General features: G+C 42.9%; 2 protein-coding genes across 7 annotated transcripts in view; both read right to left on the bottom strand.

Moving 5' to 3' along the window:
• The window catches only part of LOC112228259 (ankyrin repeat and KH domain-containing protein 1-like), a 46,776-nt gene extending 44,010 nt beyond the window's left edge, over positions 1–2,766 (bottom strand). For 4 of the 6 annotated variants that reach the window (XM_042309815.1, XM_042309818.1, XM_042309816.1 and 1 more), the window contains exon 1: positions 2,307–2,766. In XM_042309815.1, coding sequence (XP_042165749.1) covers positions 2,307–2,582 — 276 coding nt within the window. In that variant the 5' untranslated portion in view covers positions 2,583–2,766. The remainder of the gene's footprint in view (positions 1–2,306) is intronic. The other 2 variants (XM_042309819.1, XM_042309820.1) reach the window with 1 other exon arrangement.
• A 5,505-nt stretch (positions 2,767–8,271) lies between these two features.
• zgc:110540 (deoxynucleoside kinase) lies at positions 8,272–15,278 on the bottom strand. Its single transcript, XM_024393437.2, has 7 exons — positions 15,065–15,278; positions 13,337–13,452; positions 13,013–13,206; positions 12,740–12,887; positions 12,388–12,503; positions 9,716–9,815; positions 8,272–9,610 (listed from the first exon to the last, which is right to left on the bottom strand). The coding sequence occupies exons 1-7, from the start codon at positions 15,156–15,158 to the stop codon at positions 9,584–9,586; spliced, it is 795 nt and encodes a 264-aa protein (XP_024249205.1). The 5' UTR covers positions 15,159–15,278; the 3' UTR covers positions 8,272–9,583.
• Between the last annotated feature and the right edge of the window lie 2,845 nt (positions 15,279–18,123).

Here is an 18,123-nt window from a genome sequence, read left to right as displayed (position 1 = left end):
GGACCCCTACACTTCTGGCTCACCAGCCTGGCTTTCATTGGGGAGTGGACCCCCACACTTCTGGCTCACCAGCCTGGCTTTCATTGTGGAGTGGACCCCTACACTTCTGGCTCACACCAAGTCTCATTCACATGACTACAGCAATCAAGGCTGATTCTCCCCACATTCTAGTCATTTAGCAGACACACTTATCCAGAGTGACTTACAGGAGCAATTAGGGTTAAGTGCCTTGCTCAGACAGATTGTTCACCTAGTCGGCTCAAAGATTCAAACCAGCAACCTTTCTGTTACTGGCCCGGTGCTTCTAACCGCTAGGCTACCTGCAGCTGACAACACCATGACCAACTTTACAACAACCACCAGAAGCTGTGCATGTTAGACATACCTCTTCCTGTTGTTCTGTTGAGAACATTCTGGAATGAACATCACATCTCAAAAGCATAGCACACATACATTCTGAGTTGCGTGGAACCCTATAAGCAACTGTACTGTATGAATGCATTCTTTTGAATAAAAATAAATATTAGGAGCAGGACGATACCAGTATCGCGATACTCGTTAGTATCGTAGCAATTAAAACAAAATACAGATTCAACTTCTTTATGAAAACAGCCCCAATGTTGAAAACAAGCACTATTTTGTCATCCAGATTCACATTTATTTTCCAAGCTATAGCAACCAATATTTCACATGCAGCAGGTTTTTAAAGGACCTAAGAGTTTGGGCTGCTTCATGTATTCATTTTTGCCCTGGAAAAAAAGTATTGCATTGTCACAGCCCTAATAAACAGCTTGTGTGGCAGCCAGGGCCTTTAAATGGTTGCCTGATCTAAGAATGCAGACTAATGGTGTGTCTACCTGGGGCAGTGCTAGTAACTATACCCCGCTGACCTCTCCCCCTCTATTACACCCCTAAATTCAAACCAAAATACCAACAACCCAAGGGGAGGAAGTGAGCTATGCAAGGCAAAAGACAACCTTGTCCTGCAGACAGAAATGTGTTGCGATGATGGGCGTGTCTCTACAATGTTCTGACATCACCTATTTTCATAGGTGAAGGCAATTAAAATCGTTAGGATCCCTTTAATTAACAGCTGATTTCAAAATGTATTTCTCAAACATTTGTGACCAAAAGTCAACTAACTTAAATACCAAATAGAGGATAAAGAAAATTGTGTAAAAATATATATTTGAATTTCCTGGAGGTGAGTGTGAGAACACAGAGGAACCAGGTGGTAGAGGCACATCATCCTATTCCAACACTCTCTTCAAACTGGTCAGGCACTCCTTCAGAGTCTGAGAGCAGACATTTACAAAGTGTACAGTTAAGAAGGGGAAAATAAGTGTAAACAAATCAAATATTCTGGCTATTTATTCCCAAGCCAATGGTAATCAAAGTGTGGGCGTGTATTGCTTGAACATTACTTTATCCTACATATGAGATTAGTCATTTTAGAATAGGTAGAGGAAAGAACTAGCTCACTCTGAAATGTCACGTTTGATTTGATCACTGGGGCATTTCTAAACCCTTGCTGAATTATGTTACATCACCACTCCAGTAAGCATCTTGACTGACAGCTCGGCATCATGCTTCTCAACAAACATCACATATCAGGCCGTGTTGTGTTTGGAAAGTGTGCCATCAACCCTGGCGAAGTAATAAAGAAATTCATAAACTGCATGTCAAGTTAAAGAGGACTTGTAACTAATTAGCTTGCTATTCAAAGATGAGGGCGAATGTGTCTAGCCAGCTGGCTAGTTAAGCAACGTTAGAGCCAAATAAGACAACTGGGGTGACAATGAATAAGTTAATGCATGATTGAATGCCAGTTACCATATCTGACACTATTAACATGCGTCGTCACCTCGTTACCTGTTCAAAACACCTGACCAGTTTGTCCTATAACAGGCTAACAAAACGTGTGGTTATAACATTAACTAGCTAGCTACACTCACTACCTAGCTAAATTTCACAAGCAAGCTAACTTTAGCAGTTGATGGCGCCGTGTGTGTTCCCACTACGTCGGGCCTAAATCAAAGCCCTCCGCCAAAAAAATAAATAAATACTGCTCATAATATGACAAATAGCAAAACATGTTACTAGCTTGTTAGCCACAAGACTCTGCAAAACTATCCGCCAAAAAAAGAAAATTGCAAGACATCTGACTGATATTATTTTGGTTGATATAAGAGAGTAATGAGGGTTCAACGATATCGTCGAAAGAGACGGGATGAGGCAACGTTTATAACTAACGTGAATCTTGTCCAGTTTCGCTGGGTTAGTTTTAGCTAGCATGAGTTGCTTACCTCAGATACCTCATCATCGTCGCTGGCAGATCCAGGGCCGGAGGAAAGCACTGCGGCCGCTGCGAGCTGGAAATCAAGCCGGTCAGCTGCAGGCCCACCAGCCTCGCCAAACAAGCGGACTTTCTTTCCACCAACACCAATCCCTAAACCCCCGAGTCCGGCTCCTGGTGTGGCTCCAACCCCCATTCCTACGGCAGGGGAGCGCGGAGTCACAGAGTCAATCTCGTCCTCGAAGCCGTCCGTCAGCATTGCCGTCCCGGCTACTGCATCCTGCATACTTTCCTTAGTATTTTGTATTCTAATAGACGCAATATTGTCTTAAACTTTCTTTGAGGTTGTTAGTAATTATGTTTATACTTCAGTAAAATCCTGAAGCGAGAAGAGCGTCTCTTTCCTTCAAGCCATTAACTTTCTAACAACCTAACATGCTTCGCTATAGTTCGCTCTTAGCCCGCCTCTATTCAGAATCCATGCGCATAATTGGTCAGGAAAATACAATACCAACATATTTATGCTGCAGTTGGCTAGAATAGATGCTTATCAGTGGAAAGCACGCGACGTCAAGGTCGGTTTACGAGAACAAATTGAAACGAAATATTTGGAAGATGATTGGACACTTGCACGTCTGTCACAAAAAGTGGCACCTCCGTGATACGCCTATCCTTGCAAATAGTAATAATGTATTGCTGCTTTATCAAATTTAGAAATCCTTAATTGATACAATACGACACCCCGCTTCCGTTTTGGTACAAAGCTGAGGGATCAAATCGAATTGCAATTATCACATACACGTGTTTAGCAGATATTGCGGGTGTAGCGAGAAAAGCTTGTGTTTCTAGCTCCGACAGTGCAGTAATATCGTAACAGTTTCACAACATAGAACCAAAATACACGTAAATCTAATTAAGGGGTGGGCCTGGATAAATGTAACCACTTTCACACTCATAGACAGGTATGGATGCAAAGACCGACCATCCATGAAATCAAAATAGTTTATACCATGTTGAGTCCATAATGTTTTTAAATTGTTTAAACATTGGGAGTAAAACAAGCTTATATGTTGGGCTATGATGGGGTATGACAGCTTAACTAAGCTAATCAGGAGTTTATAAATCATATTTTTTAAATATCAATGGGGTATATATCATTAATTTATAAATCCAACAATATATTTAGCAACTTATGATTCGAGCTAAATCTTTGCCAAGATTTTTCAGGTGTACATAAACAATGCAATAGTAAAGAGGCCACTTCTTTCCATTTTCATGTCAGTCTCTAACCATAAATATACAAATGTCACCTGTATTTCAACTCAATCTCTCAGAACCATGCCACTTTTATTAGACCATTAAAACCCTTTCCAAAAGCCACTGATGAGGTTGGCATATGGGACATGGCATTTCCATATTTTTTTAATTGAACCTTTATTGAACCTGCTAGGCCAGTCGAGAACAAGTTCTCATTTACAACTGCGACCTGGCCAAGATAAAGCAAAGCAGTGCAACAAAAACAACAACAGAGAGTTACACATAAACAAACATACATTTTTCTATTGTGTATGTACAGCATGTGTAAATCCTGTCTGGATTGTAAATTACATCGCCAAAGTCCAGGATTGGTAGGATAGTCAGTTTTACAAGGGTATGTTTGGCAACATGAGTGAAGGAGGCTTTGTTGCGAAATAGGAAGCCAATTCTAGATATAAGTTTTGATTGGAGATGCTTAATGTGAGTCTGGAAGGAGAGTTTACAGTCTAACCAGACACCTAGATATTTGTAGTTGTCCACATATTCTAAGTCAGAACCTTCCAGAGTAGTGATGCTGGTAGGGCAGGCAGCAATCGGTTGAAGAGCATGCATTTAGTTTTACTAGCATTTAAAAGCAGTTGGAGGCCACGGAAGGAGTGTTGTATGGCATTGAAGCTCGTTTTGAGGTTTGTTAACAGTGTCCAAAGAAAGGCCAGAAGTATACAGAATAGTGTCGTCTGCGTAGAGTTGGATCAGAAAATCACCAACAGCAAGAGCGACATCATTGATGTATACAGAGAAGAGAGTCAGCCCGAGAATTGAACCCTGTGGCACCCCCATTGAGACTGCCAGAGGTCCAGACAACAGGCCCTCCGATTTGACACGTTGAACTCTATCTGAGAAGTAGTTGGTGAACCAGGCGAGGCAGTCATTTGAGAAACCAAGGCTATTGGGTCTGCCGATAAGAATGTGGTGATTGACAGAGCCGAAAGCCTTGGCCAGGTCGATGAAGACTGCTGCACAGTACTGTCTTTTATCGACGGCGGCTATGATTTCCTTTAGGAGAGGTGCACCCATGACCAGCTCGGAAACCAGATTGCATAGCGGAGAAGGTACGGTGGGATTCGAAATGGTCAGTAATCTGTTTGTTCACTTTGCTTTCAAAGATTTTAGAAACGCAGGGCAGGATGGGTATAGGTCTATAACAGTTTGGGTCTAGAGTGTCTCCCCTTTGAAGAGGGGGATGACCGCGGCCACTTTCCAATCTTTGGGAATCTCAGACGATACGAGAGTTTGAACAGGCTAGTAATAGGGGTTCCAACAATTTCGGTAGATAATTATAGAAAGGGAGGGTCCAGATTGTATAGACCAGCTGATTTGTCAGGATCCAGATTTTGCAGCTCTTTCAGAACATCTGCAGTCTGGATTTGGGTGAAGGAAAAGCGAGGCTTGGGAAAGTTGTTGCGGAGCTGTTGGCCGGGGTAGGAGTAGCCATGAGGAAAGTATGGCCAGCAGTAGAAAAATGCTTATTGAAATGATAGACTATCGTAGATTTATCGGTGGTGACAGTGTTTCCTAGCCTCAGTGCAGTGGGCAGCTGGGAGGTGGTGTTCTTGTTCTCCATGGACATTACAATGTCCCAAAACTTTTCAGAATTAGTGCTACATGATGGAAATTTCTGTCTGAAAAAGCTAGCTTAAGCTCTCCTAACTGACTGTGTATTGGTTCCGGACTTCCCTGAAAAGTTGCATATCGCAGGGGCTATTCAATGCTAATGCAGAACGCCACACAATGTTTTTGTGCTGGTCAAGGGCAGTCAAGTCTGGGGTGAACCAAGGGCTATATCTGTTCTTCGTTCTACATTTTTTGAATGGGGCATGCTTATTTAAGATGGTGAGGAAAGCACTTTTAAAGAGCAACCAGGCATCCTCTACTGACGGGATGAGGTCAATATCCTTCCAGGATACCCGGGACAGGTCAATTAGAAAGGCCTGCTCGCTGAAGTGTTTTAGGGAGCGTTTGACAGTGATGAGGGGTGGTCATTTTACCGCAGACCCATTACGGACGCAGGCAATGAGGAATTGATCGCTGAGATCTTGATTGAAAACAGCAGAGGTGTATTTGGAGGGCGAGTTAGTTAGGATAACATCTATGAGGGTGCCCGTGTTTACGGATTTGGAGTTGTACCTGGTATGTTCATTGATAATTTGTGTGAGATTGAGGGCATCAAGCGTGGATTGTAAAATGGCTGGGGTGTTAAGCATGTCCCAGTTTAGGAGTATTAATACACACTTGTACATGTGTGAAATAGGACAAATATAAGCAGGCAATGAGGCAGTGATTGCGGTCATCCTGGTTGAAGAGAGCAGAGGTGTATTTGGAGGGCAGGTTGGTCAGGATGATATCTATGAGGGTGCCCGTGTTTATGGATTTGGGGTAGTTCCTGGTATGTTCATTGATAATTTGTGTGAGATTGAGGGCATCTAGTTTAGATTGTAGGATGGCCAGTGTTAAGCATGTCCCAGTTTAGGTCAGTAACAGTACGAAACAGTACGAACTCTGAAGATAGATGGGGGGGGGGCAATCAATTCACATATGGTGTCCTGGGCACAGCTGGGGGCTGAGGGGGTCTATAACAAGCAGCAATGGAGAGACTTGTTTCTGGAAAGGTGGATTTTTAAAAGTAGAAGCCCGAATTGTTTGGGCACAGACCTGGATAGCATGACAGAACTGTGCAGTAGATTGCAACTCCACCCCCTTTGGCAGTTCTATCTTATCAGAAAATGTTGTAGTTGGGGGTGGAAATGTCAGGATTTTTGGTGGCCTTCCTAAGCCAGGATTCAGACATGACTAGGACATCAGGGTTGGCGGAGTGTGCTAAAGCAGTGAATAAAACAAACTTAGGGAGGAGGCTTCTGATGTTAACATGCATGAAACCAATGCTTTTACAGTTACAGAAGTCAACAAATGAGAGCGCCTGGAGAATGGGAGTGGTGCTGGGGGCTGCAGGGCCTGGTTTAACCTCTACATCACCAGAGGAACAGAGGAGTAGGATAAGGGTACGGCTAAAGGCTATAAGAACTGGTCGTCTAGTGTGTTCCAAAAAACAAGTAAAAGGAACAGATTTCTGGGCGTGGAAGAATAGAATAGATTCAAGGCATAGTGTACAGACAAGGGTATGGTAGTATGTGAGTACAGTCGAGGTAAACCTAGGCATTGAGTGAGGTTTTGTTTCTAGAGGCACCAGTTAAGCCAGGTGAGGTCACCACATGTGTGGGGGGTGGGACAAATGGGCTAAGGCATATTGGGCAGGGGACTCTACAGTGAAATAAGACAATAATCACTATTCAAAACAGCATTAGACAAGCCATATTGACATTAGGGAGAGGCTGGTGTAGCAGAGTGATCATAGGGTCCAATGAGTAGCAATAGGTGAGTCAGGGAGCCGATTCGGTAGTCGATACTACGCTAGGTAAGCTAGAGACCAGAGATTCAGACAGCTAGCGGGCCGGGGCTAGCAGATGGGCCTTTGGCGACGTCGCAACGGAAAAGCCTGTTGAAACCACCTCTGACGGATTACGTCAGCAGACCAATCGTGATGGATCGGCGGGGCTCCGTGTCGCCAGTAAAGGGTCCAGGCAAATTGGCAAGAGGAATTGTAGCCCAAGAATTGGCTGGTGGACCTCTTCGGCTAGCTGGGAGATGAGCCTATTTCGAGGCTAGCTCCAGGCTAACTTGCTTTGGGACAGAGATGTTAGCCAGGAGTAGCCACTCGGATAGCAGCTGGCTAGCTGCGATGATCCGGTGTAAAGGTTCAGAGCTTGCGTTAGGAATCCGGAGATATGGTAGACAAAAAGCAGTCCGATATGCTCTGGGTTGATATCGCGCTGTGCAGACTGGCAGGTATTAACCGAACTGAGGCTGGCAGGCATCCAAGATAACGGTGAAGACCGCCATCAGTGGCTAACTGACTACTGGCTAGCTACTGATGGGGGGTTCCGGTTCTAAAGTATAAAAATAGCAGATCCGTACCACATTGGGTGAGGCGGGTTGCAGGAAAGGATATTCAGTCCGTAGATGGAAAGTGAGATTAAAATATATACAAATGAATGACATTTACGCGGGACAGGACACATCCGACTGCTACGCCATCTTGGATATAAGCAATCTTCCCGCCCCTTTTGGACATAAATTATATACTCACTGATACTTGAAGAATATAACTTAGAAATGCCTCGAGTTTAGCGTACTGTACCACATCAGAAGCCAAAATATAATCTTGTTTTACTCCAATGTCTGTAATCATAGAAAATAAACAAACACCTTACAGCCTCAAAACTATAATTTCGCTATCTTTAGTGGTCAGTCCATGCATCCATAGCACTGTCTACGAATTTTAGAGTGGTTACACTTGTGACAGAGGTGCAAAGAATCCACTGTTGGTTCAACTGCAGATTGCCCCGTAAATTAAGCCAATAGTGATTTAGCATGCACAGCATTATCTGTGCTAGATGGCCACTATAGTATTGAATATCCTCAGTCAAGCCAACTGAAAGCAAAACACCAGTCAGTCCCATGGTTTCTACAACAAACAAAAAAAATTTAAATCATACCTGAGGCTAAATGACCAGTCTTATATATATACATACACATTTAATGACAATATTTTTTATGATGACAATGGTCACTATATATATAGCAATGAATATAACATTCACCATTCTTGACCATTTATTTCAGAAACAAATAATGTAACTCCCATCAAAACAACAAATTGTAAGTGGTATATTTCATCACAGCATATTACACAAAAAAATCGAACCCTTTTGAACGAAACGACAGCCACCTGCCACAGATGTACTGCACATCATGTGGCTGGGTAAGAAAGAGCCATTTAATCTAAAATTGTAACACGTACAACACTTGTGAAGTGAAAGTTCGGTGATTCAATCAGACTAGAAACAGCCATAAGAGGACCTTACACCTAATGAACAATGGTGGTGGTACCAAAACTTTCGGAATCAAGAATTCAGTCAGTGTAACATCCTGCAGAAACTCCTGGGTCCGGTTTCCCAAATACAGATTAAGCCTAGTTCTGGACTAAAAAAGTATTCTCAATTGAGAATCTCCATTGAAATAACTTTTAGTCAAGGACTAGGCTTAATCTGTGATTTTATGTAGTCACAATATAAATACAAAAGAAAAAGTAAATTAACTGACTACATTAAAATGTAAAAAATAAAGCACACAGCACCTTTCACACATTACATTTAAAATAGATAAAGTTCCACCTAAATCTGGCAACCCTAAAATCATACATTTTCAAGTATACCGACTGTTGTGAGCAGGCAAATACATTTTATTTTCCAAATGCCTGTTAATCTCTAGTCTGAATGACACAAGAAGACCAGTGTGCTGGTGTAGTTGGTGAGGCAGGTATCCAACCACCTAGTCCTACTGTTGTATGCAAGCTTTGTTCTACCTCAGCACTAATACACCTGTTCAACTTATCTTCAGCCTCCAGACCAGGGATGGGGAAACTGGCGGCCCCTTTAATATGCCCGCGGATGAAATGTTATTTTTAGTAACTCAGTCGGAGTTTCAATTTACTGTTGAGAGTTAGAATAGCATATACCAGAGCAAATTCTACATTTTGTTGTGCAGCAGTTTGTCTTACTGTATGTCAGTAACTGAATCACTCAATGTCAGCTAACAGTTTTAAGATTAGACTAATTTACCACTAGCAAGCTATCTAATCATGGTCAAATTATTAACAGGGGGACCCCCAACTGATTTTGTAAGTCACTCAAAGGTCATTAAAAACAGAACACATTTTTCTCCACCCAATGGGAAAATGAGAATTGCATAAAGTTAGAAAATTACCAAATCTTCTCTGCCAGTATTATCTAAGGCATGGAGGACCAGTGTAATCTTGGAGGCATGGAAGTTGATATAAACTGTCAGGAATTATGCAGTCTGTAGCATAAGACCAGTGAGCTGGTGCAGTCTAACATTGGTATCCTTTCTAGCTCACAGCATGCTGAGGAATTCTCTGACCTGTGTGGAAACCGGGGATGAAAAAAAACATGTAAGCCATAACAAATTCTGATTTGAGGTGAACTAAACAATCTCTTGATGATACAAGTGCAAACCAACACTAACCTTGTCCAGCACAGCTTCCTGCTTAATTCGATCATTCTTGAAGTCGTCATTAACATCCAGGACCAGGATAGGGATATCTTTCAGGTACTCAAAATCAAGTCTAGAAGTAGGAAACAATATCACACTGATAACATTCCCAAATTCCTAGTAAATGCCAGCCCTTTGTCAAAAGAAACCACTCGATCTATGCTGTCAAAATGGGACGAAAGATGCCATGATAGTCTAACACTTAATACCAGCCCAGAAAAAAAAAACAAGTGGCATATTGGCTAAAACACAACATGTAAAGTTTTAGTCCCGTGTTTCATGAGCTGAAATAAGATCATAGAAATGTTCCATAAGCACAAAAAGCTTAATGATCTCAAATTAGTTTACATTCCTGTTAGTGAGCATTTCTCCTTTGCCAAGATGATCCATCCACCTGACAGGTGTGGCATATCAAGAAGCTGATTAAAGAGCATGTATGATCACACAGGTCCACCTTGTGCTGGGGGCAATAAAAGGCCACTCAAATGTGTAGTTGTGTCACAACACAATGCCACGGATGTATGAAGTTGAGGGAGGGTGCAAATGGCATGCTGACTGCAGGAATGTCCAGCAAAGCATTGAATGTTCATTTCCTTAGCATCAACTAGTTTTAGAGAATTCGGCAGTATGTCCAACCGGCCTCACAACCGCAGACCACGTGTATGGCGTCACGTGGGCGAGCAGTTTGCTGATATCAACGTTGTAAACAGAGTGCCCAATGGTGACAGTGGGGTTATGGTATGGGCAGGCATAAACTACGGACAACGAACACAATTGCATTTTATCAATGGCAATTTGAATGCACAGAGGCACCGTGAGGAGATCCTCAAGGCCCATTGTGGTGCCATTCATCCGATGACATCACGTTATGTTTCTGCATGATAATGCACAGCCCGATGTCAAAAAGATCTGTACACAATTCACAGAAGCTGAAAATGTCCCAGTTCTTCCATGGCCTGCATACTCACCAGACATGTCACCCATTGACCGTGTTTACGATGCTCTGGACTGACGTGTATGACAGCGTGTTCCAGTTCCTGCCAATATCCAGCAACATCGCACAGTCATTGAAGAGGAGTGGGACAACATCAAATCAAAGTTGAGGGTCGGAGCCGGTGTAGTACGATTCAATCTTAGCCTTGTATTGGCGCTTTGCCGGTTTGATCGTTCGGAGGGCATAGCAGGATTTCTTATAAGCTTCCAGGTTAGAGTCCCGCACCTTGAAAGCGGCAGCTCTACCCTTTAGCTCAGTGCGAATGTAGCCTGTACTTCTGGTTGGGGTATGTACGTACATCCCACAATAAACAGCCGGATCAACTCGAAGCAAAGGAGATGTGTCGTACTGCATGAAGCAAATGGTGGTCACACCAGATCTGGTTTTCTGATCTACACACCTACCTTTTTTCAAGGCATCTGTGACCAAACAGATACATATCTGTAATCCAAGGCATGTGAAATCTATACAGTGAATTACAAAAAATATTCAGACCCCTTCCCCACATTTTGTTACAGCATTTTTTTAAATTAAATTAAATATTCTTTTGGGCCTCTATCTAAAAACAACACCCCATAATGACAGTGAAAACAGATTGCAGATTTATTACAAAGTTTGGAACCACCAAGACTCTTCCTAGAGCTGGCCGCCCAGCCAAACTAAGCAATCAGGGGAGAAGGGCCTTGATCAGGGAGGTGACCAAGAACCCAATGGTCAATATGACAAAGCTCCCGAAGTCCTCTGTGAAGATGGGAGAACCTTCCAGAAGGACAACCATCTCTGCAGCACTCCACCTATCAGGCCTTTATGGTAGAGTGGCCAGACTGAAGGCACTCCTCAGTAAAAGGAAACAAGATTCTCTGGTCTGATGAAACCAAGATTCAACTCTTTGGCCTGAATGCCAAGAGTCACGTCTGGAGGAAACCTGGCACCATCCCTACGGTGAAGCATGGTGGTGGCAGCATCATGCTGTGGGGATGTTTTTCAGTGGCAGGGACTGGGAGATTAGTCAGGATTGAGGGAAGGATGAACGGCGCAAAGTACAGAGAGATCCTTGAAGAAAACCTGCTCCAGAGTGTTCAGGACCTCAGACTGGGGTGAAGGTTCACCTTCCAACAGGACAACAACCCTAAGCACACAGCCAAGACAATGCAGGAGTGGCTTCAGGACAAGTCTCAATGTCCTGGAGGGGCCCAGCCAGAGCCCAGACTTGAACCCGATCTAACATCTCTGGAGAGACCTGAAAATAGCTGTGTAGTGAGACTCCCCAGCCAACCTGACAGAGCTTGAGAGGATCTGCAGAGAAGAATGGGAGAAACTCCCCAATAACAGGTGTGCCAATTTTGTAGCATCATTCCCTATAAAACTTGGCTGTAATCGCTGCCAAAGGTGCTTCAACAAAGTATTGAGTAAAGCATCTGAATACTTACGTAAATATGATCAGTATTTTTAATACATTTGCAAATATTAAAATTTTTAAAAAACCTTAGTCATTATGGGGTTGTGTATGTATGTAGATTGATGAGGGATAAAAAAAAAAATTGAAATTCATTTTAGAATAAGGAGGCTGTAACCTAACACAATGTGGAAAAAGACAAGTGGTCTGAATTCTTTCTGAATGCGCTGTATGTATAAATGGGTGAACACTTACTGAGTACTGCGGTGGTACAGCCAGCACTCGTGCTTATAGTGCAGCTGCTCCAGATATTCAATTGGAATTCCTTGTTCCTCCTCCCGTCCTCGGCGGTGCAGCCTCTGCATACATCTCTGAAAGACAGATTTCATTTTTTTGGGTTCGTTTCTCTACCAGGCCGAAATATATAGACCATGTAAGCACTTCAGTATCATGTAAAATTGAAAATTAAATCCTCAAAAGATGAAAATTAAATCCTTAAGCACATGGCTGTGTTAAAAAATAATACAAAAAAATAGAAAGTAATTTGACCACCAAACTGTCTGGAGTTCAAACACTTGTGAACTGAGGATGTAAAGGCTTTACTCACCTGTGGGTCAGCCCGAAGGTAGATCATGGCATCCAGCTCGATTTGAGACTCAAACTGAGAGAGCAGCCAACCGTGCCAGTCTTGGTAAATGGCCCATTCAGTCTCATTCATGTCCCCAGACTCAAATAGGTTGGAGGCAAATATATACCTGGCAAAAGAGCCACAATACAAGTCAGACTCAGTGAAATAAAGACAGTCATACTACTACCACAGGTTCTCAGGTCTTATTCTGATTTTCCAACTAAACCAATGAAACACCAGACGGGTACACACCGGTCACTGTAAACAGAGCGCTCAAAGAACTGGACAGGTTTCTCTGCCTGTTGCAACTTTGCAGAAGGGGGCTGCAGCTGAGCCCGCACACGACTCAGACAGGCGTAACTCTGGAATGTGTAGGACCAGCGGCTAGGTTTGTCATACAGCATCTGCAGCAGGTTGCCTCCACTCTTCTGAGATGTGCTGAGCTCCTGGAACAGGGAACACATAAATTGTCAAGCGGAGGATCAATTGTCCAACATTGTGACTCACATGAATTTAACATTAAAATGGGATAACATTTTACGTAACATTATGTACTGGACATAACATTGTAGTTACCTCATACTCATTGTCAGTGTTTTGAACGTTGCACCACTTCCCAATGGGCTCCGGTATGACCTCCCATTCTTCTGAAGACTTTTCTAAAATGTGCACAAGTGTAGACTTCCCTGCAGCTGCAACACATAGAAACACTTTTCAAGCAGTATCCCAATATAAAGATATTAGGGAAAACAAGACAAACATTTTATTTTTTATTTTTAAGTTAGCTAGTTAACCAGAATAATTTGCACTCTGCTATCAAGACATGCATAGCTAGCTCACGAGAACCCAAAGCCATACATTGGTTTAGGGCGGCAGAATCAATGATTGGTTTAGGGCGGCAGAATCAATGATTGGTTTAGGGCGGCAGAATCAATGATTGGTTTAGGGCGGCAGAATCAATGATTGGTTTAGGGCGAATCAATGATTGGTTTAGGGCAGAATCAATGATTGGTTTAGGGCGGCAGAATCAATGATTGGTTTAGGGCAGAATAAATGAAAAAAAAATGTTAAAGGGCAGAGTACAACAGATACAAAACTTTTAAAACAGGGCAGACGTTTGAACTGAGAATCTTGTAAATAAAACGTTGAGTTACAGTAGTCAGACAAATGTGACAATATCTAAGATTCTTCAGGAGACCAGTTGTGTCAAATGTAACAGCTAGCAACGACATGCTAAGCTAATCAAAGCAAGCTAGTTAGCAAAGCATTTTGCAACTTCTACTCATGTCGAATTAATATATAAAGCTAGCAAACTAGCTAGCAGTCAAATACACAAGTCAGCTAACATTTGCTTTGTTGAAATGTTAAGTTGAATAAGGTACATATAAAAAGCGGTGGGGGGGACGAGGACAATTATGCTGCCCCAGAGGCTCTTAAGTGATCTTAATCCAAATATAAATTTAAAGTAAATCCCACTGTTAAATTAAAGTCACATGTGGTCCTCCCAATACTACTCGAGAAACATGTAGTTTATTAGGCTACAGATTAAATACATTAACTTCACAGGGTGGTACAAGTGCAAGGTAACAGATGAGTTTGATGTTCTTTTCCAATAAATATGTCGAGGGTTTTATTCTGTTGACATGATCATGGATACTTGGCTGCCGTTTATCCGCAACCTAAACCCGACCTGGACCCGCGGGCTAGAGCGCGCGGTACCAATACTAGGGTGGGCACACTATATAAACACATTTTTCGTAAGCAAACCATAAGTAGATATGAAAATGATATTGAAACACATTTAGTTTGTGTTTAATGAGTCGGTACATGAGAATGTAACTGCACAAGGAAATCACTCACAGCCTTTTGTGCGCAATAAGACATTTTGATGGAAGCATCTCGTGGGAAAATGCACATTGTTTTTTTTGTTGCGGTTGAGAATATTTGCATTAAAATGTCTAATTGAATGGAAACCTAACTAGTGTAGTTATTTTTTCGCCAGCCTATTAATTTAGCTAAATTGTCCATTACAACTAGATAACGTTAAGTATTTCGGATGAATAAAATGCAGGCAAAGACTGAGAATGTATTGTTTTGGCGCCAATACTTGTTTACAGTGAACAGAATGTAATGTACACTTCCTGTTGATTCGGCAGGATGAGATGAGTAAAATCAGACCAAACATGTTGGAGTTAAACATCCACATAGGTAGTTAACTAGCGATCTAATTTTAGAAATATATCGATAGCTAGCTCTCAGATTGTGTACGTTAAAATGTGTAGCCAGCTGGCTGTGCAAACTCACCAATGTTTCCTTCAATGGATATCTTCTTAGTTCTTTTCTCAAAACTGTTGTCAAAACTTGGACTTGAACATATTCTCTTAGGAGGTGTTGCCATTATAAAGAATGAGATATTGGATATATTATTTAGCTAGTTATGAACTCAAAACCTAGATATAGCCAAGTTACCGAAGTGAGCCCAAGGGACATACAGGAGCAGAGTAGCGCGATAATCAGATCAAATTGAATTCCGCGCCGAGGATATGTATGTTACTACTTCCGGGGGTGGACCAAAGCTTTAATACTACATAACCCACAAGACACCGAACTACAAGTATTATTCAAGCTTCGTGTAGTTTGTACATTCACAGTCTTCTGGTGCATTAAAGCCGTGAATATTGAATACACAGAAATTCCTCAATGGAAATGCTCTCCATTGAGGAATGGAGATATCTATTCAACCCCATGCTTCCCCATACTTCAAAAGTCCCCAATTTGGTGGGTCTATAGCTGGTTTATAAAAGGCAAGTCTGATGTTTTAGTAGAAAGAATCCAAGACCAAGACCTTTATGGCTCACCCTGTACCACAAGGTCGTGTTCAAACCTTGGTTGAGCTCTGGAGGGGGTGACTGCCGTCTTATCAGCTCTTAACCGACCATGCTTTTTTGTTTGTTTTTTCGCGCTGTTCGTAATTTGTTTTGTACATAATGTTGCTGCTACCTCGCTTATGACCGAAAAGAGCTTCTGGACATCAGAACTGCAATTACTCACCTCAGATAAGACAAAGAGTTTTTCTTCAATGAGTCAGAAGGGAGGGAGATACTACAGACACCCGACCAGGCCCAGATCCCAGTCATTCGCTGGAGAAGGAAACTGAGATTTCGCGGGAAAAGTTCAGGGTGCCTTGTGAGGATCAGGCGACGAGTGGCTAGTAAGCCTTTGCCTTCTGTCCTGCTAGCTAATGTTCAATCGCTGGAAAATAAATGGGACGAACTGAAAACACGTATATCCTACCAACGGGACTTTAAAAACGGTAATATCTTACGTTTCACCGAGTTGTGACTGAACAGCGACATTAAGAACATACAGCTGGCAGGTTAAACACACTATCGGCAGGATAGAACAGGTTAAACACTCTATCGGCAGGATAGAACAGCAGCCTCTGGTAAGACACGAGGCGGGAGCCTATTCATATAAGTAAATAACAGCTGGTGCACGATATCTAATGAAGTCTCAGTGTTTTGCTCGCCTGAGATAGAGTATCTCATGATAAGCTGTAGACCACACTTTCTACCTAGAGAGTTTTCATCTGTATTTTTCGTAGCTGTCTACATACCACCACACACCGATGCTGGCACTAAAACCGCACTCAATGAGCTGTATACGGCCATAAGCAAACAAGAAAACGCTCACCCAAAGGAGGCGCTCCTAGTAGCTGGGGACTTTAATACAGGGACACTTAAATCCGTTTTACCTAATTTCTATCAACATTATAAATATGCAACCAGAGGGGGAAAAAACTCTGGACCACCTTAACTCTACACACAGAGACGCATACAAAGCTCTCCCTCGCCCTCCATTTGGCAAATCTGACTATAATTCTATCCTCCTGATTCCTGCTTACAAGCAAAAAATTGAAGCAGGAAGCACCAGTGACTAGATCAATAAAAAAAGAGGTCAGAGGAAGCAGATGCTAAGCTACAGGACTGTTTTGCTAGCACAGACTGGAATATGTTCTGGGATTCCTCCGATGGCATTGAGGAGTACACCACATCAGTCATTGGCTTCATCAATAAGTGCATCAAAGACGTCGTCCCCACAGTGACCGTACGTACATACCCCAATCAGAAGCCATGGATTACAGGCAGCATCCGCACTGAGCTAAAGGCTAGAGCTACCACTTTCAAGGAGTGGGACTCTAACTGGAAGCTTATAAGAAATCTCGCTATGCCCTCCGACAAACCGTCAATACAGGACTAAGATCGAGTCGTACCACACCGGCTCTGACGCTCGTCGGATGTGGCAGGGCTTGCAAACCATTAAACACTATAAAGGGAAGCACAGCCGAGTGCTGCCCAGTGACACGAGCCTACCAGACGAGCTAAACTACTTCTATGCTCGATTTGAGGGAAATAACACTGAAACATGCATGAAAGCACCAGCGGTACCGGAAGACTGTGTGATCACGCTCTCTGCAGCCAATGTGAGTAAGACCTTTAAACAGGTCAACATTCACAAGGCCGCAGGGCCAGACGGATTACCAGGATGTGTACTCAAATCAAATCAAATTTATTTATATAGCCCTTCGTACATCAGCTGATATCTCAAAGTGCTGTACAGAAACCCAGCCTAAAACCCCAAACAGCAAGCAATGCAGGTGTAGAAGCACTGTGGCTAGAAAAAACTCCCTAGAAAGGCCAATACTGCGAGCATGCGCTGACCAACTAGCAAGTGTCTTCACTGACATTTTCAACCTCTCCCTGTCCGAGTCTGTAAGACCATCATAGTCCCTGTGCCCAAGAACACTAAGGTAACCTGCCTAAATTACTACCAAACACGTAGCACTCACGTCTGTAGCCATGAAGTGCTTTGAAAGGCTGGTGATGGCTCACATTAACACCATCATCCCAGAAACCCTTGACCCACTCCAATTTGCATACTGCCCCAAAAGATCCACAGATGTTGCAATATCTGTTGCACTCCACACCACCCTTTCCCACCTGGACAAAAGGAACACCTATGTGAGAATGCTATTCATTGACTACAGCTCAGCATTCAACACCATAGTTCCCTCAAAGCCCATCAATAAGCTATGGACCCTGGGACTAAACACCTCACTCTGCAACTGGATCCTGGACTTCCTGACGGGCCGCCCCAAGGTGGTGGGGGTAGGTAACAACACATCCGTCACGCTGATCCTCAACACAGGGACCCCTCAGGGGTGCGTGTTCAGCCCCCTTCTGTATTCCCTGTTCACTCATGGCTGCACGGCCAGGCACAACTCCAACACCATCATTAAATTTGCAGATGACACAACAGTGGTAGGCCTGATCACCGACAACGACGAGACAGCCTATAGGAAG

Source organism: Oncorhynchus tshawytscha, linkage group LG30 (genome assembly GCF_018296145.1).
Source record: "Oncorhynchus tshawytscha isolate Ot180627B linkage group LG30, Otsh_v2.0, whole genome shotgun sequence".
Classification (NCBI taxonomy): Eukaryota; Metazoa; Chordata; class Actinopteri; order Salmoniformes; family Salmonidae; genus Oncorhynchus; species Oncorhynchus tshawytscha.
This window is presented reverse-complemented; position numbering and strand designations above follow the sequence as displayed.